The sequence below is a fragment of the Daucus carota genome, chromosome 8 (assembly GCF_001625215.2).
Source record: "Daucus carota subsp. sativus chromosome 8, DH1 v3.0, whole genome shotgun sequence".
In the NCBI taxonomy this organism is placed as follows: domain Eukaryota; kingdom Viridiplantae; phylum Streptophyta; class Magnoliopsida; order Apiales; family Apiaceae; genus Daucus; species Daucus carota.
The window spans coordinates 32,685,444-32,710,027 of record NC_030388.2 but is presented as its reverse complement, the minus strand read 5'-3'; the positions used below and the strand labels follow the sequence as shown (position 1 = coordinate 32,710,027).

At 36.3% G+C, this 24,584-nt stretch overlaps 6 protein-coding genes across 10 annotated transcripts; 3 read left to right on the top strand and 3 right to left on the bottom strand.

The window, feature by feature from the left end:
• Window positions 1-873: 873 nt before the first annotated feature.
• Window positions 874-8,213, top strand: LOC108197841 (DEAD-box ATP-dependent RNA helicase 10). Of its 5 annotated transcripts, none has more exons than XM_064082437.1 (14): window positions 874-1,001; window positions 1,750-1,892; window positions 1,966-2,089; window positions 2,160-2,229; window positions 2,479-2,541; window positions 3,442-3,516; window positions 4,151-4,270; window positions 5,963-6,004; window positions 6,085-6,159; window positions 6,841-6,987; window positions 7,219-7,356; window positions 7,453-7,498; window positions 7,637-7,725; window positions 7,877-8,213. In XM_064082437.1, exons 2-14 carry the CDS (start codon window positions 1,754-1,756, stop codon window positions 8,093-8,095), a joined length of 1,347 nt encoding a protein of 448 aa, XP_063938507.1. In that variant the 5' UTR covers window positions 874-1,001; window positions 1,750-1,753; the 3' UTR covers window positions 8,096-8,213. The 5 variants fall into 5 exon arrangements, with proteins under 5 accessions (XP_063938507.1, XP_017221046.1, XP_063938509.1 ...); XM_017365557.2 differs by having other exon boundaries at window positions 882-1,001; window positions 7,453-7,564; XM_064082439.1 differs by having other exon boundaries at window positions 883-1,001; window positions 7,955-8,213.
• A 332-nt stretch (window positions 8,214-8,545) lies between these two features.
• Window positions 8,546-12,382, top strand: LOC108197291 (3-oxoacyl-[acyl-carrier-protein] reductase 4). Its single transcript, XM_017364868.2, has 11 exons — window positions 8,546-8,931; window positions 9,800-9,942; window positions 10,107-10,160; window positions 10,269-10,349; window positions 10,422-10,467; window positions 10,547-10,641; window positions 10,720-10,752; window positions 10,981-11,115; window positions 11,220-11,313; window positions 11,740-11,822; window positions 12,040-12,382. The coding sequence occupies exons 1-11, from the start codon at window positions 8,763-8,765 to the stop codon at window positions 12,070-12,072; spliced, it is 966 nt and encodes a 321-aa protein (XP_017220357.1). The 5' UTR covers window positions 8,546-8,762; the 3' UTR covers window positions 12,073-12,382.
• A 387-nt stretch (window positions 12,383-12,769) lies between these two features.
• Window positions 12,770-13,823, top strand: LOC108197088 (TLC domain-containing protein At5g14285). The gene has a single exon (XM_017364579.2). It carries the CDS (start codon window positions 12,821-12,823, stop codon window positions 13,613-13,615), a length of 795 nt encoding a protein of 264 aa, XP_017220068.1. The 5' UTR covers window positions 12,770-12,820; the 3' UTR covers window positions 13,616-13,823.
• A 601-nt stretch (window positions 13,824-14,424) lies between these two features.
• Window positions 14,425-15,885, bottom strand: LOC108197087 (pentatricopeptide repeat-containing protein At4g33170). Its single transcript, XM_017364578.2, has one exon. The coding sequence runs from the start codon at window positions 15,883-15,885 to the stop codon at window positions 14,425-14,427; it is 1,461 nt and encodes a 486-aa protein (XP_017220067.2).
• Window positions 15,886-17,312: 1,427 nt separating this feature from the next.
• On the bottom strand, window positions 17,313-19,283 carry LOC108197305 (uncharacterized). The gene is made up of 2 exons (XM_017364887.2): window positions 18,552-19,283; window positions 17,313-18,101 (listed from the first exon to the last, which is right to left on the bottom strand). Exons 1-2 carry the CDS (start codon window positions 19,165-19,167, stop codon window positions 17,545-17,547), a joined length of 1,173 nt encoding a protein of 390 aa, XP_017220376.1. The 5' UTR covers window positions 19,168-19,283; the 3' UTR covers window positions 17,313-17,544.
• Window positions 19,284-20,978: 1,695 nt separating this feature from the next.
• Window positions 20,979-23,545, bottom strand: LOC108197197 (uncharacterized). The gene is made up of 2 exons (XM_017364744.2): window positions 22,564-23,545; window positions 20,979-22,444 (listed from the first exon to the last, which is right to left on the bottom strand). Exons 1-2 carry the CDS (start codon window positions 23,266-23,268, stop codon window positions 21,134-21,136), a joined length of 2,016 nt encoding a protein of 671 aa, XP_017220233.1. The 5' UTR covers window positions 23,269-23,545; the 3' UTR covers window positions 20,979-21,133.
• Between the last annotated feature and the right edge of the window lie 1,039 nt (window positions 23,546-24,584).

Here is a 24,584-nt window from a genome sequence, read left to right as displayed (position 1 = left end):
ACCGAGTCTCGTTAATATCCCGCAAGAATAAAACCATGTGTAAAGAAAACTCAGCAAAAAAAGTGCCATATAGGGATGGCAGAAAAAACCGATCCGAATGGATACCCGACCGTTTCGACCCGAATGGATCTTACCGAACCCGATATTTTGGATTTGGATTTGGATTTGGATTTGATTTTTAGACCCGAACGAGTTTGGATTTGGATTTGGATACTAGGTATTCCGTATCGAAACCCGACCCGAAATCCGAATCCGATCCAAACCCGAAACCCGAAAAAAAATCCAAATATATGTATATGTATATGTATATGTGTATGTATTACTAATATACTTTTTTCAATTTTAAATCTACTAAATTGTGTTTATATATATATAGGTAGAGTGTGAATATTCTTGGGTTATATTGACTTTTTTTGTTTAACTAATGAGTTACTTTAAAATTTCATACTCCCGTGGCAAAAAAAAAATTAAAAAAAAATAAAAAATTCATACTCCATATAGTGAAGATTTGTGTTTAGAAATTATTAAATACGGTTCAAGATTTTATTAATGTGTAATGCTTTATTATTAAAGTAGTTTAGTTTTAAATATAATGAAATTTAAGGGTGAAAAAATCAAAAATAATATTTTTATAATACTATATAAATTTCGGAATTCAGGTTTTGGATAAACCCGAACAAACCCGAACCCGATCCGAAACCCATGGATTTGGATTTGGATTTGATATGTGAAACCCGATTGGATTTGGATTTTAAAAATAATTTGGATTTGGATTTGGATATCTCAAAAATCCGAACCGATCCAATCCGTTGCCATCCCTAGTGCCGTACAATATTACATCTTATATAAAGAAAATTTCAAGAAAACTCGTATCTACCGAGCACTAATTGTAATTCCTCGTCACGCCCTGAATCAAGACACAATAAACTTTAGGCATATTGAGGCACACGTCTCCATACTGATCCCGGACCGCCATCGTCTCTCCCGCGCAAGGATTGACGGTAACATTTGTCTGTGACTTAGATATCTATCACTCCAAATCTGCCGGCGTCCTATCGTAGAATCCTACTTATATCCAGAACTCAGGATATTTGATAGAAACCTCAGAAGTCAGAACTAATAATCAAATGGGCTTGGGGTTTGAGTTATGCAAACAGAGGCTCAGTGAGGGATTTTGTTGAATGATTAATAGTACATATTACTATTATCACTAATATCGCCTATTACTATGATTGTATTCAACGTTTGTGTAACACAATCAGACATACACACGCATATAAAGCACGAGCACACAAGAACTGAAGAACCATATCTCAAACAGGTTCGATGGCGAAAATTGCAGGCCCTGTTTAATTACCCGTAGCCTAAAACTCAAGTAACTAATCGCAATATGAAAGGGTTAGATTAGTTAAACAAGAATGATAGTTTTCGATTAATATCTTACTCCCTCTGTCCCATTTTAACTGATGTTTGACTTTTTAACACGTATATTGAGGTGTAAAAAAGTAATATCTACGCTAAATAAAAAACTTCAATTCTTATATCAAATAAAAGTTTAGATTCTAAACTTTTATTTGATATAAATTTCACAGAGAATAATTATGATTAGATGTGATTTTTTTAACACCTTAAAATACGTGTAAAAAAGTCAAAAGCAGTTAAAATGGGACGGAGGGAGTAGTATTTTTGGGGGTGTTTATGTTGTTTGATTTGAAGTTTATACTAGTTTAACAGTTGTGTTTTCGACAGGGACATGAATATGGAAGACGAGAAAGAGGTGAGGTCGTTTAAGGAGCTTGGAGTATGTGAGCAATTGCTTGAGGCTTGCGATAATCTTGGTTGGAGAACTCCTTCCAAGATCCAGGCTTTAGTACTTGCTCATGCTTTTGAAGGTATGCCTATGTTATGGAAAATTTGAGATAATTAGATTGATAAAAAATTGTCCTGACTCAATTTGATTTTTAGGAAAGGACCTGATTGGGATTGCCCAAACTGGGTCTGGGAAGACCGGAGCTTTTGCAATTCCCATCCTTCAATCTCTTCTAGAAAATCCACAAGCCTTCTACGCTTGTGTGCTTTCACCAACCAGGTATGTTATGTTATTTGTTGATTAATTAATATCCTCGACGCTCTCTATATATTGTGCCCTTCAATCCCAGGGAACTTGCCATCCAGATTGCTGAGCAGTTTCAAGCATTGGGATCCGGTATTGGTGTAAAGTGCACTGTGGTGAGCCTTGGATTTATGCATGGCATGTGCAAGCTTGTTGTTTGTTTTTTTGGCCATTTATTATATGCCCGAGTTAGTAATAGGCAATATTAGTGATAATGTGTGACTCTGTCATCCTCTCTAGCCAGGGCTTTCATCACCTGCTCACTTTTTATGGCTATGTCACTCTTACATATAACCATCTGCAGTTATTTTTTAAAATATGAAGCTAAAAGGTCTTACTAGTTAATTGCATTTTAAATGGCGCAGCTTGTTGGAGGGGTGGATCAAGTGCAACAGAGCATTTCCCTTGGAAAGCGACCACACATTATTGTAAGTGTTCAAGTTGTAGCGTAATTCTTCGCCTAATTGGAACATGTCAATTGGGCAACTGCTCACTGTATCATCTTAATAAAAAGGAAGAAAAAAAAATTTAATTGTTACAAAGGACATGCTGTGGATGTAGCTTAAGCATCATGTGCTCAACTGTATGTTAGTTGGTTGTACTTCTGTGCAATCTTTAGGATGATGTTGTAATGTTCTAATGCATCTTCTGCAATCTGCATATTATTTAAAGTTCAGGAGAGGATCACGTACTTTTTATAAGTAACTTAGGTTTTTAAGGTATTGTAATATTACCTACTATTGTGGATCTTATTTTCTTACCACATCTTATATCAGCCGTTTTAAAAATCTTTAAGTGATGCTGTGGGATTGATTTGCTACTAAAAGCATGTGATACCCCATGATTCCTCAATAAGCTATTTGAGGGTCAAATTAAATATGGCATTGTCTTCTATGTGGATTAAACCCACAATATTTGCATTCATATACTTTTCTTACACCTTTGGTGTCCATAAGTGCTTCGCACATTAAGAATACACTTATCGTTGGGCTAATAAGGCCTGATGGCCAGGCGAGGATAATGTAATTCTACAGATACAATCTATAAAGTAGTAAACTCTTTAATATTACTACCACAAGCAGGTGTCTTGATGATTTTTTCCTGTGTATAAATTATTTTAATTTTCAATGACCGATAACTTATGAAATGTGGAATCTCTTCAAATACTATTTTTTTTCATTAGTGTCGAAGTCTTAGTAAATCAGAAATACTTAAATGTGCTTGAGAAATCAAGGATATGCAAAAGATCACTGCAATAGGTATGCAGAAATGATGATATAGTATAGTTTATGATATCACTTATGCCCCACATTTATTCTTCATTGCAGGTTGCAACTCCTGGACGCCTTGTTGATCACCTGTCCAACACGAAAGGGTTCTCACTTCGTACAGTAAAATACCTGGTAACAATCTCTCGTATCCAGCAATTTAATTCAGTGTGACACTAATTTATTTGATTTTATTTAATGAAATTTGCAAGTGAGGTATTTTATAAGAAGTGCAAGATCATGATCAAGTTGTTTTTCAAGAAATTATTTCATTTTAGTTAGCAATTCTTGCTAATACTGTATCCCTCTAGGATTCCTAGGCCACTAGTTAAATCTTGTGGACCATGCAGTGAGATGATGATACGTAGAAAGATATCAAAATACGCTTTTCACTGCCACACCCATCACCGTTTTGAATTGTTTTAAGTGTATCATGCTATCATGTGTTTAATAAAATAAACTGTTAAGAGTTTGTGCATAATAGAGAAAAAACTCTGATGGAAATCTTGCCTTGTACATATGTTCCCTCCTCTCTTCTTTACTTGGTGCCTGTTATTACTAATGGTTCTTTCATTATTACATCATCTACGGAGACTTCTAAAGATATTGAATTACAGTCTAAGATCTAGCTGTCCTCAAATTACTTGGGCGAATGGCATGAATCTCTTAGTGAACACATGATATCACAAAAGATATATGCTTATCAATGCAATTTTATTGAACTATATTGTTTCACGTGTACTTTATTTTTGCCCGTGCTTGTTTTCAGGTGTTAGACGAGGCAGACAGGTTACTTAACGAGGATTTTGAAAAAGTGTTAGATGATATTCTGAGTGCTATACCTCGGGAGCGAAAAACATACTTGTACTCTGCTACTATGACAAATAAAGTTCGTACTTGCTGTACTCAAACTGCTCTTAAAAATATTAGTTGTCTGCAAGCTTTAGAACTTATTTTCTGTCTTATATGTGGATATCATAGCTAATTCCTTAATATCTGTCCGACATGCGGGCTGTATCCTACTTCTAAATGAAATATTATTTAAAAATTCCATTCAATTTTGGGGTATTCTCAACGGTACTCTTCTACTTTTGACTTTACAGATGGTGTCTTTTTTATTTTTGACTTACGAGTGGCACTCTTATATTTTGAGTTTCACGTATCTTGCCATTCTGTTACCTAATAGTTAAATAAACGTTAAAATTTTCTGTAAATGACTTTATAAGTGATTTTAAATCTTCATTTTTTTTTACACTTTCAGCAATCGTAACAATATAATACATTTAAAAATGTTATCATCAAAATATTTGAACAAAACATAGTTCAAAACTTGAGAAAGTGTTTGAAAGATTATTCTTTATGATACCCTTGTACTATCAACTATTCCAATAAATACCAATATATTTTGACTTTTACGTGTGCTACCCTTATGTTTTAACGTTTAACTAAAGTTTTGTAACAGAATGGTATGATATATATATATATATATATATATATATATATATATATATATATATATATGAAACATAAAATACAAGGGGACCACTTATAAGTCAAAAGTGCGAAATGGCATCATTTGGAAAGCCAAAAGCACAAAGGTACCAATGAAAATTTCCCTTTAATTTTGGTGCTTGTTAGGAGCGGTTTAGTTGGGGTTTCTTTCCAGGCGGTGCTGTCTTATTTGATTACAGTGCCTGGTAATTTGTGGTGTATATGATTAGGAAGTTGGCTTGAGACTTTGGTTACTTTCTTCAGAATTCAGATGCAGGGTGGTAACTAGTGACTTGCTAGTTAATAATATCTCTCCTGAACCAAATATGCTGAGCTTCTAATTTTCGGAAGGAGCATAAATGTTTTTGTCAGCCTAGGAGGAGGCGAACAAGTTGGTAATGCTCTTTGGGTGCAAAAAATATTTGGACATAGATTATATAATCTTCTTTTCATAGTATTCTACTATTCTTGGTATATTGGAGTAAGTGTCTAGCAGACTAGAGATTAGAGAAGCAGTTTTTGTGATGAGATTTGAGCATATACCCGGGTATTTAAGCGCCTATTCTTTAAGAGAGCTTGCTCCACTGGGTTCTAAGGGTAAGAGATGCAGGTTCAGTTTTGTGTAGTTTCTATAACCTTTTAGACTCTAAAACTTTAATAGCTATTTGTAAGGTCTTGCTGAATGTCTTATTTATAAATCAAAGATGGGAAAAGATTGGGTTTTGTGTCTTCTCAAGTTTATACAGGGGAATTTATTGTGGTGACCTATTATTCCTTGGTCGGCGAGCTATAGGCTATGAATATATGTAAGATTTGTTTACTCTGGTGTAATATTTTGGAATCAAATATGAATTTAATATCTGTCTTGAACATTTGTTCGTTCATCAGAATTTTGTTCTAATTTTAGGTGAATTGAGTTGTATCTGATATATTCTAAGGAATGGGATTGCTTGCATTGTAATTGTGTTGGTTTATTTGCGTTCTAACCTATCTGGAAAAAATATGTTACAGTTATGAAGTATTGCGCCGGCATAAAATGACTTAAGGTTAAATATCTGATGTTTTTTAAGATATTACTATGTGTTTGCAGGTTGAGAAGCTCCAAAGGGCCTGTCTAAGAAATCCAGTGCAGGTGTGGTGATTTCTCTTTAAAACTTTCTTCTTTAAAAGGTTGTATGTTTATAACCTACTAAATCAAGTCCGAACTTGTAGATTGAAGCTGCATCCAAGTATTCCACTGTTGATACACTGAAGCAGCAGTATCGGCTTATTCCTGCCAAGTACAAGGTTTTTTTTCACTCAATACACCTTATTTACAATTGTTGCTGAATCTTAGGCCCTGTTTGGCAATTAGCGGTTAGCGGATAACGTCAGCTGTTTTGACTAGCTGATTGAATTAGCTGTTTTGAATAAAACTGTTTGGTAAATAGCTGTTAAATTAGTTGTTTGTATTTTAAGTAGACGCATGACAAACCTCTAATTGAAAAACTCCTCCAAATAGCTTTTCCAAAATTAGCTTACTGAGTCCAAACCGCTATTATTACTCAAAAGTAGATTTAATACCCCAAACACCCACACGCCGTATATATGCATGTATACTGTGCTAAATTATGCAATATATATTATATATACACGTGCGTTTTGTGTGTGTGTTTTCTTGTACACACTAATGAGAGAGACTTTATTGTTCATTTAGCTGAAGTACAGTAAGTAAATAAAGGAAATTACTAGTCTGCTTCTGGTATTGTTAACAATGAGCCTGCACTTTTAGGCGTGGACTTATTGTCCGTACATCTATTGTGGCTTCACTTTCCGGTATATGTATCTATATCTGCTGGGGAATAAGGCCCTGAATAATTATCTTTTCTGTTTATCATTACTATTAGATTATTTAACAAGTTTTTTGTACAATATCATTGTTAGGACTAAAATTTTGATCTAAACTTCTAATGAACTGATTATTTACAGGACTGCTATCTTATCTACATTCTGAATGAAATGTCTGGGTCCACATCAATGGTTTTTACTCGCACATGCGGAGCAACACGATTCTTGGCTTTAGTTTCACGGAATCTCGGTTTTAGAGCAATTCCAATTAGTGGGCAAATGACTCAGGTATATTTTATATTTTATTATAAAAACCTGTGCGATTCCAACTGTTTTCTCTTTCTTTCTTTGCGCACTCTTTCTTTTGTAAGTGGGGTGTAGGAACATCTTAGGGATATGAATTTAAATTTCCTTTGTCTTTGTAGTAATATAACATTAACATGAACTGAATAACTGATGCAATTTATTTTGACTTGGACATAACATAACTAATACAGTTTATTTTGATTTGTTTAAAAGGAAAAAAGACTTGGATCTTTAAACAAGTTCAAGGCTGGGGAGTGTAATATTCTCATCTGCACTGATGTTGCTAGTAGAGGACTTGATATTCCTTCTGTAGATGTGGTTATTAATTATGATATCCCAACAAACTCCGAGGTGAAAGATTTGAAGAATAATTCTGAAGGTTTTTTTGTTAAGAAATGCCATTTTTTCCAAAAGATCAACAGAATTTAATAATGCAATCAATTGTAGGATTATATACATCGAGTGGTAAGAACTGCTCGTGCTGGACGATCAGGTGTTGCAATCTCTTTGGTGAATCAGTATGAGTTGGAGTGGTTTATAAAGATAGAAGATCTTATACGTGGGTAGCTTGTTTAATGCTAGTAGGTCTACTATAGTTTTCTGTATTTTATGGCTGACATTTGTCTTCCAGGCAAGAAATTACCTGAATTTGAAGCTCAGGAGGAAGAAGTCCTTTTACTATCGGAGCGTGTCTCTGAAGCCAAAAGAATATCCATACAGGTAATAGTTCTCGTCTACTTGCGACAGTGACAAATTTTGATAGATTCATGTTGTTAATGTACAAAGATCAGATGCCAGTTATTGTCTGCATGTTTGGGAAACCGTTGTTCCTCATTCTCATTTTATTTACAAAAATATCTTTAGTTTTCAGTTCTATTTGCAAGAAGAAGAATATGCATTTCTTATTAAGAGGTCATCCTGTAAAACTCTTTTCTGGGATTACCTACAGAAAATTAAGGAGGAAGGAGGGAACAAAAGAAGACGAGGCGGAGACGACGATGAGGAGATTCAAAAATTTGCAGGTTCGAACAAGAATGGCAAGCTCTCGAAAAAGACAAAGAGGAAGCAGTGCAAGTTCCATTTAAACTAGTTTTGTGTAATCTAGAACTAGAATTACTGTAGCATTTACCATCTTTGGAAAAGATTAACTAATGCAAAGCATGAAAAACCTGCTACTGAGCTTTATTTCAGACTTTCAATTGGCATTCTACTGGGATCAGAAGTGATACTTTAATCAATTGGTATCGCAATAATTTTTATTATTATTTTTGCAAAAAACTGTATTTTAGCTTTTGCGGAAAACTGTCAAGTCTCATTTAAAATATTATTAATTTTATATTATAACTTAAAATATGCAAATACCAAATAAATTACCAAACAAATAAATTATTTTTAGAGCAAATTATTAATCTTTCAGTTATTTCTTTAATTTTTTATAATTGAACACTTGAAAAATCGTAATGTAAGAAAAAAAATATTGCACAAAATCTCGTTTGGGCTTAAAATTAAGCCTGCGCAGCTTGGATTCGTACTAGGCCCGTGGGCCGCTATCACACTCCAGTAAGCTGTTGAAACGAGATCACTTTATTTCTTGCTTTGTTCATATCAATATCATCAATTCATCACACTCTTCATATTCTCCAGACCAAATTATACATACAGATACATACAACACATTGCACATATCTGTGGCGACATCCACAATCGGTCGTATTTCTCTTCCGTTTAATTCGATATTCGCCGGCCGGAGACTCCAAATGGCGGCTTCAATTGCCGGATCAGCCGTCGTCGCTTTCAAATCCACCGGAATTACTTCTCGTCTCTCCGGCGAACCGAAGCTACGTCGTTTTGGAACTTCTGTTCAGCTGCACAATCAGCAAAGCTTTAGTACGGAATGTAGATTCACCAGCTCTTTTGCTTCGTCAGGTGAAATTAATTTATCTCAACTTTTTACTGTAATTTTTAATTGCATTTACTCTCGTAATGCTGTTATTGGTTGTGGTGGTTATGTATTAGTGTAGAGGATTAATTTGAGCTGAAATTGTGCTCGGAATGATATTAATGTTCGATTCGATAAAAACTAGTCTCGAAAAATAAAAGAGATGGCTAGAAGCTTGTTAGAAGTTCGAAACTTAAATGATTCGATTGAATTTATATGTATATTTGTAAACAGTTTTGTTGGTTAACTAGTAGATAAACTTTTTAGTAATAATGTAGTATACGAAATATGAAAGACTAAACGAATATACAATGTCAGTCTTGAAGCTTGGTTTGTGATCAACATATCTTGAATGTGCCAGCTTTACCATGACCTTGAGCTCGGAAAATTTTTGTTGAGCAGGCATAGCTCGGTTAGGGTTGACTTGACTGGATTTGCTTACAAAGCTAGGACCAATATTATAGTACCTTTAGAATGCTGAATTATATGACTACAATGCATATAGGTTTAAAGATTTTCTTGGTATTTTGCTGTTAGTAACTACTGGATGCTACCGTTTGGCGTGGTTGCTGAAGGTTGGTCTTCACAATGTTTAGGCTAGCTATTTTTACAGAAATATATAATTCGAGATTCCGAATCAACAAATTTTGTTAAACAGTTGATATGAATAGTAGTATTGCAGCAGAAGCTGAAGTTTAATGCTTTGAACTGTTATAATCTGATAATAGCAGGAAAGCTGTACAATAAATTTACTTTCATCCATAACCAGTTAATTTTAGCTGCATATATACTTATCGAGAGTCAACCTTACGAACTTTTGAAATGCTGTGTTATATCAAATTAAAACTCATGCAGGTGTAAGAGCCCAGGTTGCAACAATTGAGCAAGCAAGTGTTGAAGGTACAAAAACTGTGGAAGCTCCTGTTGTTGTCGTAACGGGAGCATCTAGAGGTATTGGCAAGGCTATTGCTCTGGCTTTGGGGAAAGCTGGTTGTAAGGTCAGATTTCCTCGCCAATATTGCATTTTAAATGTTTACGCTGATGTGCATATTCCTTTCTTACTCTATGTTGTCTATTTGATCATAGTGAAAATGTATAACTTCTATCTTACAGTTATAAAGTAATCAGATAGTACTAGTTTAACTGTGCATGTTTTGAGCAGGTTCTAGTTAATTATGCTAGGTCATCAAAAGAGGCAGAAGAAGTTTGTAAAGAGGTGACTACTCAAAATATGTATATCTTTCGATATTTTTACTAATTAGAAACACCAGAAGTTAAATTCTTTTAAGTTTCTTTACTAGTTGTTAATGCTATTATATTTCAGATAGAAGCTTCTGGTGGCCAAGCTCTTACTTTTGGGGGAGATGTCTCGAAAGAAGCAGATGTCGAGTCAATGATAAAAACTGTGAGGATATTGCTCTCTGTTCATTGTTTAATTTAAAAGATCTCTGTTAATGTTACAATATCGTATCTGCAGGCAGTTGATGCATGGGGAACTGTTGATGTGCTAATAAACAATGCCGGTTAGATATTGCTCGCCCTCCCCCATGACATGTTTGCCTGTAAATAATGTGATGGTTAATGTATAGTAATATATTTCAGGTATTACTAGGGATGGATTGTTGATGAGAATGAAGACTGTTCAATGGCAGGAGGTGATTGATCTGAATCTGACGGGTGTGTTCATCTGCACACAGGTTTGTTGGCAAATATTTGAAAAACTTTCAGGAACAAATGAGTTCCTTATATCTATCTGATTAAATATTTTTTTGCAGGCAGCAGCCAAAATAATGATGAAGAAGAGGAAGGTATACACTACTACCTCTCCCAGTCTTTTAGTCTTCTGCTTTTAGCTGACCTATGGTGTAAACAAAGATGGCGAAGTTTTCTAAAATGTGGAACAGTGAATTGTTGATTTGACCTTTGATTGTGTAGCTTCTGCATTTGACACAATCTTCATATGATAGACCCTTTTTTGCGTATGTAAAACAAGGATCAAGTTAAACTTTGGTTTAGAATGAACTGTTATCTTTCAGGGGAGGATCATAAATATAGCATCTGTTGTTGGTCTTGTTGGCAATGCTGGACAAGCAAATTACAGTGCTGCAAAAGCAGGGGTTATTGGTTTCACTAAGGCTGTGGCAAAGGAATATTCAAGCAGAAACATTAATGTGAGTTGTCCACAAGTATTTCGATACAAGGAAGAGACAATTAGATGCAATTGTTGATTGATGCTAGTCAGTGAAATTATCTTATATGGCTTTTCGTACCTCAGGTCAACGCAGTGGCTCCAGGATTTATTGCATCTGATATGACTGCTAAGCTTGGGGAAGACATTGAGAAAAAGATATTGGGAACCATTCCCTTGGGTGAGATATAAACAAATGCAGTAGCATAATATTTATTTCTCAAGTTTATGCCTTTAAGGCACGGTTATCATTCTGGTCATTTAGTGTAAATAATTGCACTTATATTTCAGTCATTGGTAGAGCTTAATGGAACCAATGTCCCTTTCTGCAAAATGCTGCAGGTTCACCTATTCGTAGAAATGTGTCCATGTTAAATATGTCTGGGCTATGTTGACAGCATTTGCTGTAGTATACTGGTATATTAAAGAATGAGAATGTTTTAACATATTATTATGCATGGGTCAGATATGTGGAGAATGTTTAAAATATTATATGTATGTCAGATGTGTGTAGAATGTGCTGGCGTATCATTTGGGTTTTAGTAGATAGCATCATGAAGTTCATATAGAGTCACTGCTAACCATTTTCTTGTACTACAATATCCAGGAAGGTATGGACAACCAGAAGAAGTGGCCGGATTGGTTGAATTCTTAGCTCTTAATCCTGCTGCTGCTTACATGACTGGACAGGTATTTAACATGACCGTATTTCCATTGGATTCAGCAATCTTCAGCTAAACTACTTCGGCAATTAGCAAACTGAAACATGATATTTGTTCCCATATGTTGCTTCCTTCCTCTTTTGTGTCACTACACTACTACAGTATACCCACTGAGGCTTTTATCTTTTCGTTCTCCATGTTCACTTATCTTATAGCCCGTGATCGATCATTGTGCTGCCTTGCAGGTTCTCACCATCGATGGAGGAATGGTGATGTAAGATCCTTTCCGACAAGGTCTCGCTACCTAAATGCCAAACTATACCTGGATAAGTTATAGCTGCTTGTTCGGTTGGCAGATATGATTAAGATTAAAAGGTGGAAGCAAATGAGGCACATTTGGCTGCATACACCCTTTAATATTTCAAAACCGAAACAGAAAAAATTAAGCAAATTTTGTTAGATCTTCAATCAATTCTTGCCTAAGCTGTTAACATGTTATTGTGCACCATACAAGGGTTGTAATATGTAAAGTCTACATCAAGCAGATTACTTGCACATCATTAGAAAAGCTGTATTTTGATTCGTGTATCATTATCTTAGTTATAAATATATACACTAGTACACTACACATGCACGCATCTTCAATTTTCCAAGGATGCGAATATCCACGCTGAGTACACTCATCTTTAAGGTTGCGGTACGGATAAGAATATCCTGGAAGCATATCTGGAATCAAAACGTGCACGCCTCAGATTAAACAAATTTATTTAAACTAAACTTTCTAAGATACGAAAAATCGTGTAATAATTTAGTTTACGTTTTTCATTTTACCAATGTATCAATTATATTAGAATTAAATGTGGCATAGAAGGTACGTATAAAAAGAATATTAGTGGTAGTTTAGATTCCAGTTCAGACATTAAAAAAATAAAAAATAATAAACAAAAAATAGAGGCGTCATGCTATAAATTATGACAGCCTCTGGTCAGATCATTAGCAATTTCAAGTTCATCTCTCTGCATAAAGATGGAGAAAATCTTTAATATCTTCATCAAGAACTGTTTAGGAGCAGAGACGTTGACCCTTTATAGCTCTCCCCTTGCTACTTTCATCTGCATGTTCCTCATCATATATCTCTTCAGTTACTTCAAATTATTCCGTTCATGGAACTCGAAACACAGAGCCGAAGCATCAAGCTCCTTCATATCTCTAGCTCACGGAACTCCCGCTGTTATTCTAGCCCTTTTCGCGATTCTACCAGACTCAACATCCCCCCTCTCTGGTTTCACTTCTCCGAATACCGAGTTCCAGAACATGGTCCTGGACTTCAGCATTGCCTACTTTGTCATTGACCTTTCACACTACATGGTCTTCTTCCCGAGTGATGCTCTCTTCATTGCTCATCACCTGGCCACTCTCTACGTCTTCACGACGTGCAGATTCGTGGTTCGTCATGGTTCAGTCCCGATCCTCATCCTCCTTATCCTCGCGGAGATCACCAGCGCCTGTCAGAACACATGGAGCATTGCTGGATACAGAAAATCCGACGTTCCTGCTGCTAGAAGACTGCACGAGTTCCTGTCTCCCCTGTTCTACGCATTCTATACCGTTGTCAGAGGGATTCTTGGACCAATCTTCGTGTATGCAATGGCTGTTTACTACACCAGTGGTGCTGCTGATGGTATAATTCCCAGGTGGGCTTGGATTTCCTGGATGTGTGTGATTGTTTGTGCAGTCTTGCTTAGTATCCTATGGATCACAGACAAATGGATTGCATTTTATAAAGATAATCACAGAATCAAAGATGTAATACAGAAGTGAAGGCAGAGAATTGGGATCAAAGCACTGCAGGAGGTGAATATTAGTCCTTAAATCAAGCATTGTTGATTAATTAATCATTATTGTTTATTAGTTGATTTAATTTTTGGTTTACGTAATCTCTGAACACTTGTATAAATGGGAAAGGTGTTCACTGGTTGCTGTACTTATCTTTTTCCTATTGCAACTTTATGATTGGTTGGTTTGTAAATTATTGCTACTTGCTTAATTATTGACCTCTTGGCTGCAAAACAGTTCCAAAGTGTACATCAGATGTGGGGCAATACATGTAAACAACAAAAGACTTGGAATATGCCATTGTTCCAAACTAAAATAAGTACAAACATGTATAAATTAATAGGCGTGGACGCAGTGTTCTAAAATCCCCAATTTATTTAAAAATTCCCGATTAATTCTCAATTAATTAAACAGCATGGTATCAGGAACAACCAAGGAAAGCATTGAAGGAGTTTAAGACCACGCAAAAGCTTTTTCGCAGCCAAGAAAGATAATTTAATTACCAAAAAGTTGATTTAAGAAAAGAAGACATGAATTACCTTCGGTAGAGTCAAAGCAGCACCAACTGCCAAACAAAAACTTCTACAGATGAACCAATGATGTCAAGGATTATACATTGACCGGAATGGAGGTCAGTACCAATTCTAAATTCTCCCATTGCTCAGGGCCGCTTTGATTGGAACAGCATGAGACGAAGCAATTCAATACAACATAAAGAAATCCAGAAGTCTAGTGATCAACATCTACTTCTGTTTAACTATCTGCTCCTGAAGAGCATTTTCTCTTTGCATCAACTACCAAAAATCTGCACAACTACAATTACCATTAAAGAATTTATGATATCGGTTACTATCCCTTACTATGATCTCCCTATTTACTACCATGCTGATATACTTAAAAGCCATGTGACAATCCCTACATATTCGTAAATTCTTCACAATCCTTAAAGCCTTTCCAGGTGGTACAGCCCCGCTCACGAGCGCAAAAGCCAGTGCCAACTTCTCGCTATGATACCAAAGCTCTTCGCTCTTTACAACTTTATCCATTTCTGGCAAAGTATCGTCTATAACAGGCTCATACCCTAATTTCAGAATTTCTTCCCTTAATTCCACCAACTTGGCGTAGATTTCTTTAGTCATTACATGTGTCTTGTCCCCCGCCATGAAAACATGAACCTCCCCTGGCAGCTCAATCCAACTCTTTCCACCCTCTTTTGACACCCTCCTATGTTTCATCAACTTCCGCACTTCCCTTACTTCATCCAACCTTCCTGCACTTGCTAACACATTTGATACAATGACATAAGCTGAATCATCATACATATTAAGTTCCAACAATCGCTTGCTCATCACTAAAGCCATGTCTGCTTCACCATGGTGAGCACAACTTGATAACAATGTTCGCCAAACAGCAGCATCAGCTTCATAAGGCATTGTTAAAGCAATCCTCTCTGCATCCGCAATCCGTCCAACTCTACCTAACACACCAATTAAACAAGTGTAATGCTCTATCCACGGTTCCAATCCATAATCCAATATCATCTTCTCAAACCAATACTTAACCGCATTCGCCAAACCCGCATTGCTAAAAGCAGTCAAGATCGCTAAAAACGTATATTCATCCGGCACAATCTCATTTCCCTCCATTAACCCAAAAAGCTCCACCACTAAATCCTTATCCCCTTGTTGTGCATAACCCGACATCATAGCATTCCACCCGATAATACTCATATCTCCCAACAACTCATTAAAAACCCCCCTCGCCTCAACAATAAGTCCACATTTCCCATATCCATCAACCAGCGCAGTCCCCACAACCACATTCCACCCAAGCCCACTAACAACACAATGCCCATGAATCATCCTACATTGCTCAGCCGCCGCAACCTCCCCAACAGCGCGTAAAACACCCGACAAGCTATACATACAAGAAACCAAACCCCACCTCCTCATCTCACCAAAACACCCCAATGCATCAATGGCCCTCATATTCTGCGCAAACCCAACAATCAGCGTCGAATAACACACCCCATTTCGTTTAGGCATTTCATCAAGCACCTTACGTGCACTGCCACAAACCCTTATTTTACAATAAAAATTAATCAACCCAGACGCCGAAAAAGCATCACACCACACCCCAAGCTTATAAGCAACACAATGAAGCTGAACCCCAAAGTAAAATTTTGATAAAGAAGCGCAAGTTGCGAAAAGTGAAGCAAATGTGCGTTGATTCGGCAAAGTGGGGTGACGAAGCATAGAAACAAAATGGTGGAATGAGAGAGTAGAATTGGAGAAATATGAAATGAGAGAAGTCCATGAAACGACGTCGTGAGAGGGGACTTGGCTGAAAAGCTTAAGTATTATACGACTGTGATGCTGTGTTCTTGATTTAGAGTAGAGAGTGAGAAGATGAGTGAGTTGTGACGAAGTGTGTGCTGTGTTTTTTATGATGCATTGGGCGTGTATTTGCCTAGGGTCGACTTTGGTTGACATAACAGTCTCGGTCCTGACAATCGTATATCAGATATTCAGAAATTTTATATTATATAGTTGGATGGAGTTTTGTAAGATGTTTTCTGAAAGTTCACTCTTTCAGTCCAGTGATCCTTTATCTAATTCAACTCTGAACTTAACTACCATTATAATTCTGTCATATACAAGTCTGGATTCATCGCCAATTGATCTGAAACACAGAACAATCGTCGGATATAGTAGAAGGTGTAAAATTTCTTCGTAAGATATGCAAGAGTTGCCTGGCAAATGCCTGAGATGCGGTTTGAGTTAGGAAGAAGGCTGATACAACCGCATCAAAAGATTGGAAAACGAAATTGCAGACTACAAATGTATAACTTCTATAACTTACTAACACGCTTGTTATATAGAAAACTGCAGAAGTCTACTGAATCTAATATCAGCCAACAATCAGATTTTGAGCTATAAACTGACACTTCATACTCAGTATTCCACATACTATGAACAGCATATACTTTAAAAGCATCATTCAGTTGCTTTTCTAGTGGCTGGATTCCACAAGTACAGAGAATCATCAAATTCTCTGCAGGTAAAACATGATGAACAAACTAATCCATTACAAATTTACAATAACCTACTACACCTGGACTTCGATATCACCCGAATAGATCTTCTCATCATAATGATCTGCGTCATAAGGCATACTAATTATATACTTTTTTATTCATGATTCCCTCGACTTGTCAAGAATATTTTTAGCAAGGCGCTCATCAACAAGCTTTGGTTCTGTCACATTTAATAAAGAATGTACGTAGCATGTCCACAAATCTGTGTATCTGCCAGAACAATGGCAATGAATCCATTTACACAAAATAAGACCGTGGTGAGTGTGATGAGGGTCATTAGTTGATTTAGATATATGAGTTTTGATAAAACTCGAACTAGAGATTAGAGACAACCAGGACTTAAAAACTGACCTGAATCATAAAAGAGTCTTCACCGAAAGGTTTGAGAGTATGTTACTTATATATGAGATCTTCAGGAAGACTTAGGGTTAGGGTTAATGGATATTATCAGTTGTTGATTGGATTTGACCAGTTAATTCTATCTTACACGATTGTTTTGGTTTAAATTTTAAATTTGATCAAAATTTGATTCAAACTGATTAACTGAATTAGAAAACAATTGGATGTCAAAGAGAGAAAGAAGAATAGATGGGAATATCCATGACATAGCCTTTTTACCAAAATAACTATATACATCTAACATACACAAATATTCACAACTACAGAGATGCAACTAATCAGAATCAGCAAGTACCCGGCATACAAAAACCCACAAAGCCCGAAAATATAGCAGTTTTACCCATAAAAACTACAAAATACATCCAAGTAATGACTGAGTGAGGTTATCTTGTTTCAGTAATGCATAACTAAGGCACGATCAAGCCATCAAATTTCTCCACTTGTCCTTCAAATCAACCTCTGTCCTATCATCAAATATGTCCCTGTACATGTTCAGGATGAGCTTCCAATTTCCTACACCATACTTCCTGACTCCTGTCCTCAAAGTGTCCTCCTCCACGTTACTCCAAAGCCTACGCCTTCTCCTTAAAGGTTTTGGACTTTCATATTTTTTCAGAGGAGAGACTACCCTCTCCTTCGGGCTAGGTAAGTGCAGTCTACCAAGATTACCAGTCTCAGTGCAACCATCAACAGAGTCCATGTTAGACGCAACATTCTTGGATATATTTACAGTGTCAGGAAAAGGGTCCTCAGCCTTTTTCCCTAGAGATGATGTGCTTGTTCGAAGCCCTTCCTGGAATTTGGCCACGTCAGTAGGAGAAAGGCTGCTATCTTTGTTGTGTGACTCCTGTTGTTCTAGAGTCAAGTCGTCATTATCAACAATTTTGACTCCTCTTGTTGTTTTAGAGCTAAACTTTTTATGTTGTTTCACAGCTGAAGGCTTACTTTTCCGCTGCACCTTTTCCTTGTGAATATCTTTAGAAAGACACAGACAACTTAATAACATATAAGCAGTAAAGACAATTTTAATCTCAATTTAAGTTTCAAGTTCTGAACACTAATTTAAAACGGACAAAGAGATAACTGTAAAGTAGCAGAACGAAACAACCATATCAAAAGCATAAAATATAATTTTCAAAACAGATAAAATGCAGTACTCTCGACAATGTAGTGTGCCATGGACTAACATCGCTTTTCAGTTCTTTTTCAATTAATAAGACAATTATATAAACACATTATAAGTTATAACCACCACTGTGGTTTAAGGCACACATTCTTAAAAAGTGCAACAACCGACTTTGAGCTTGACTCGCCATTAGTCTGGCCTTTAACAACAGTGCCATTATTATATATGCATTATAAACAATACTGCAACCATTCAAAATAAAGTCCACAAAACAACAAGCGCAAAGCACAAATTTTTACCTTTCTTATCAATCCCAAAAACTTCTTTCACAGCCTCCCCACTCAAGCTCTCCGTGACCAACTCAAGAAATGAAGGCCCGATCCTTCCCCTAGCTTCCTCAATGTAAACCCGTACACTCTCGACAACATCAAGCCCTCCCCATTTCTCCAACAAAACCTTACAAGCACCATCATCCCACACAGCACTCTCAATCTCATCTTTCCACCTCTCCAACTCCTCAGAAACCAACCCAACCCTCTCAAAGTTCATCATACAACCAATCCTGGTCCTCCAGATCCTCTTCACTGCCTCAAAATAGAAGCCCTTCTCACCCTCTTCAAGAAACCTAACTGTGCAATCCACAGCCACAATGCAATAAGCCCTCTTCATAGAATCACTAATCTCAACATGTTCCCTGTAATCAAGCTCCTCCATCTGTTCTAACAGGCCTAAAACACTCTCAGAAACTGCATTCTTTGAGATTTCTGAGTCGATTCGCTTCAAAAGCAAGAGCTTTGTGAGATGGGTGTCGGTGTTTGAGAGAGGTAGAGTGGTGAGAAGAGAGGTTAGAGTGGAATCATCAAGGGGTTGTCTTACAAGAAAATCAAGAACCCATCTAGCTATATCAGGATCCATTAACCCCACGTTGAGTTCTTGAATTCTTGATTGTAAAAATCACTTCTTTACTTTACTCTTTTCAAGGCGTTTTAGTAGGGTTATAACTTATAACACCAGGTATGTTTAAATACACCGGCTTTTAATTATAAAAACGGTTAATGTTTTATAAGTATGAAAGGAAATTCAAAAGTTGAAATTTTACAAATCGCTAGGGAAAAAGTTGTGAGTGAAAAAATAAAATGAAATTTAGGGGATGATAATAAAAAGGGTTATTCTGTTGGGTCGTTTGTTTGTTTGGCTTGGTATGATTTTGGTTTCTAAAAATTGGTTAATTTTTTTTTCATGTTTTAATTCACAAATTTTCATAATAATTAAAGAAGAAGTGGAGGTGGGTATTAAACACAGGTTGAGAAATTAATTTAAACTTTTATTTATCATAATTATTTATATTATTATTATATATATATTATTAATATAAAACACAATTAATAACTTTAAATTTTATAAATTTAATTAAAAAAATTTAACATTAATTATGATTAATCATAAATAAATATTTTTCAATTAATTATATTCATTTTATCATTCAACCAAACATATATATCAAACTTAATGCCTCAACTCCGTACCATTTTAACTTCATTTTCGATTCCAACCTTTTATATGATTTTCTGATGGGTGGAATTCAATAATTCACCAATAAACATCACCGCCCCAAACAAACCAGCCCTAGGGCTGTAAATCGATACGGACTATCCGGTGTCTCGGCTCATATCCGGCTCGAAAATATGATACATGTCTCATATTCGTTTTGAAAACGATCCAAATCTGGCGGAAAAATTAAGCCCGTATAATATATGATCCCGGATACGAGCACACCTATACCCGCTCAGATTCGGGCTCATATAACTTTTCATAATATGATCCTACCCGAATAACCGAATATGATCCGCGGTTCATATTCGATTCAAACTCATATACATATTATATTTTAACACCATCATATTTGCAAGTAAATAGTTATCATTTTATAAAATTTTAATATCTTATTTAAGTTTATATCTTCATAAAATATGATTTATTTAATGTGATCATACTTATTATCTTCATATATATTTAATAAATGATATATATCAATATATAACTATAAGTTTTAATTTAAAATTATTATACTTTATAATATTATGTTTACTTAGACTAATGATAGTTATTTGAACAAATGAAATAATAATGATACTTAGTGTTAGTGGATCATATCCGGCTCATATTCGATGGATCATAAACTACCCGGTTAAAAAATAGAAAATACGATACTGGATCATATCCGGTTCAGATCCGAATCTCAAATACCCGGGATCGGTTTAGATCCGAATAAAACGATCCCGGACCCAAATCTGGACAAGCTAAAAATAATATGATCCGGTACTTGAGCAGAGGGGTACCCGGGATCACCCGGATCATTTTACAGCCCTAACCAGCCCCATTGCAGATTTTGGGTATCACCAAACTCGTTGCGATAAGCTTTGACTTTTGACCCACATAATCAGTCAAATTTTATTTCTCAAAACGAAAATAGTACTACTTCCGTCTTTTTTTACTTATCATTTTGATTTTTTCACATAACTTAAGATGAGTAAAAAACATTATTCCACTTATTATTTTTAAAATTTTCTTTTTTTGAATAAAAATATAAACTATAAACTTTAATTCAGAAAAAAAAAATTAAAATTAATAAATAGAAGTATGTTCTTTAATCACCTTAAGTTACGTGCAAAAAGTACAAGTAAAAAAGGTACTTAACAAGTAGCCCCGGTGTACCGTCAAAACGATTTATAAAAAAATGGAGGGAGTATTCTTGAGGAAGAAAACCAGAGTCATTTTCTTGAAGTTCCAATAGTTATTACAGCATAACAGAGAGACCAAGAAGTCGAAAAGCATTTAAATACTAAGTAGATACAGAAGAGTGGTGTTTTACTCAAGTCATCTAAGTGCTGAAACTTAATGCAGAATGAGCTTGTCTTGTGCAGCTAACCGAGTCATCAACATTAATGCCTTGTGCTCCAAAACAGAGGTACTGATTCATCAATCTCTTATTGAACGAACCGTGTCTGCTATACCTTTGTGATTTTTCGCCATTGACAATAGAATTTGAGCTGGATATGCAACCGTCTTTTTCTGAATCATGTCTGTTTAGTTGATTGAATGAAATAGGAGAGGACTTGGACGAGTCTGAGTAACGACTAGAAAGCGATTCAAGGCCAAACTTTGGCGTGATCTGAAGTACTCCATGTGTTAGGCCTGTAGTAAACTTCTGCTTCGCGGATGGACTTGGAAGAGTACTCTGGAAAGGAAGTATTCTCTTCTTGTTTAAGACGGATGTGTTTCTTGAAAATCTTTGTCGTAGTGAGCATTGATTGTAGTCTGAACCTGCATTGATACGACTATATGAATCCAGAGAATCATCATCTTCGGTTGCAGTATTGTGAGCTTTGGTAATTTTCTTTTTAGGCCAATGCAGCAGAATTTTCAGGTGTCTTGTAGCATAGTTTACTGAACCAAATTTCTTGTTTCCCAATGAGTTTGGCTTATCAAGGGAATCGTAGTGACTCAGTTCACCTGAACATGTATTGTATGTTGCAGTTGAAGGATCATGATTGAAGACATTGGAACTCTCAGTATCTGTGAATGAAACTATATCTGCATCAGGAATTCTGAATGAAGTTCCAGGGCTTCCGCCAATTCCTTGCAATTTAAGATGGGAAATGACAGTGCACTTGCTTTTTTCATCGTGGCAATGGGAGATCCCTCCTAATGATTTCAGCTGCTTCACTAGAAGTTGAGAAGATGCTGATTGCGGCCTTTGCTTGAGAAGATCAAGTGGGGTCATGCCATCATCATCGCGGATATTCAAGTCAATTGCTTCACTTGTCAGTAGAAGTTCCACTAATTCAGAATTAATGTTCTCGATTACAGCCATGTGAAGAGCTGTTTTTCCTTCATTGTTTCTTGCATTGATGATGGATTGCATATCCACAACCTGTCCACTTATTAGTTGCTTCATGAGCTCTATTTGTCGATCCGCCCTCTGAAAACCAGGCACGCGAAAACCAGCCACAGTCATATGAAGAAACGTGTCTCCATCGTTGTTCGTTATGAATGTGGTTGATGGATGTAAAGAAATTATAATATCCACTACAGCTAAGTAGCCTCTGTAAGCAGCTACATGTAATGCAGTGTTCCCGTGCTTATCCTTCGAGTCAATCATGTCGTAGGATGCCAGTAGATCTTTAACCACCTGCTTAAGAAAAAGACGGTCAGAATGATGGTGAAAATTACAATTACCAAATCACAATCCAACAATTAAGTGAATTTATGGCTAAAACATCACTAGTTAAATGGATAGAAAAAACTGACCTCAATCTGGCCTCGGCCAGAAGCTGTATGCAACAATGTACATCCCTGATCATCTCTGAACTCCGATATATCCAAACAGTCCCGAAGAAATTCTCTTAAAATATCTAAATTCCCTCCTCTTGCTGCAGCATGAACAGCCCTATTCATCATTTCCCCCTTGAAAACAGAAGAAATCTCATCTCTATTCACCTCCCACTCCCCACCATGACTCGAACTCCTCAAAGAAACCGAATGTTCAAACAAGAACCTGAAAATCTCAGAATTCTTGCTCCTAGCCGCGGCATAAAGAATATCAGTAACCCCATATTCTCCTTCACCAAATACAAGAAGTGAGTCCCTTTCCAGTAATTCTTTAACAAAGCCGACATCCCCAGCCGAGGCAGCAGTGTAAAGAAGCCAGCCTCCATAGCCAGCTCTAATCAAAGAGTTCTGGCCTTTCTTGTTTTCACATTCCAAGAGCAGCTTTTGAGCCACTTGGGATCTGCATTTAGCTACATCATCAAACTGTGCCTCATCATCCCACACAGTCTCGAGACGACGGATTCTTCTGAGTGAAGTGAGCCTAATGAGGAGATTAGTGTCAAAATGAAGAAGCTCCCTGACAATATCATAATGACCATTAGCAGCTGCCCAATCGATCGGAGATGCATACCACCATTGATCACCAGTACTCTCCCATCTCAGTGGAAAATAAGTTGGAGGCATTATTCACAGAGACAAAAATATGATCTTGATTTCAAGATCTCAACTCTAGGCACATTTTATTGATCAAAAAGGCCATGCACCACAGAATCAAGAAAATCTCGAAAACAAGATATGAATTATAATGAAGACAAACACTAATGTCTACAGATGAGATAAGGCAGATGCAGAGCAGGTAAAATTGAATGAACAGGTTGAGAATAGGCAAAAAAACAACTAACTTTAGTCCAACTTTGTATATAGAAAGCTGCAGATGGTAACAAAACAGAAAGGGCCACAATGTACAAGTTTTCTTTGCTATCAATATGGATCATGAAAAAGAAACTAGTCACGTAAAAATATAACTTTTCATTATGCAGATATTCCTTTGTCCGTGAAGAGAGAGAGAGAGAGAGAGAGAGAGAGAGAGAGAGAGAGATGGATGGATGGAGAGAGGGAGAGGGATGGAGAGATGGAGAGAGGGAGAGAGGGAGAGAGATTACAAGTTCAACACGGAGAGAGAGAGTTTGTTACACGGTCACTACTTACAAGCCACTTAACAGGATTCCCCACGGACCCTACATACAAAACAGAGAATAATCACTGAACACACAGTAACTCAATTTACTTTAATCATTCTGGCGCGTAATTATAACTAACTTTATTCACTTTTTCTTTTGTTTAGTAGAATCTTAATGCTTAAATGTATTCTAACGAGATAAATAAATTTAAAATTAGAAAAAACACGCACATTTTTCAGGCATATTCACTTTTGAAGTGAATTCCATAATGAGAGTTGCCTATTTTGAAGATTTTACCTAAAACAAAATAAGTATATGTTCTTAGAAAATCCGGGTATAATCCCGGAATGAATCGAACCGAGGACCTGGAACGAATCGATTGCTGGCATGAGACAGCAATATTGTGATATGAACTTATGATTTATGAATACTATTATACTAACCAGGTCCTACAAGGATGGAGTTATCTACTGGACTTGCAGCTTGTCTCTTCTTCAATCGACCCCATAATTCTAATCAATCATCTTCTCCACCGAAATCTCTTTAAAGGAGAATCCAACGAAATGATAATAATGGGAGATTTGTGATTTGGCATTTTCTTTTCGATCCTTCATAAAATTTCAGACGAACCAAAATAATTTAGTTTAATATCGAATTCGAAGCAATGTTAAATGTATTTATCTCGAAAGCTCGTTCGAAATCCAATTTGGGACGCGTAGCATTACTGATGAAGTAATAAGTTGTGCAGATGAGGGCATGGCGTACCACGTGAAACTGCATCTCCAATGCACCTAAAGATCACCAATCATGAAACAAGTG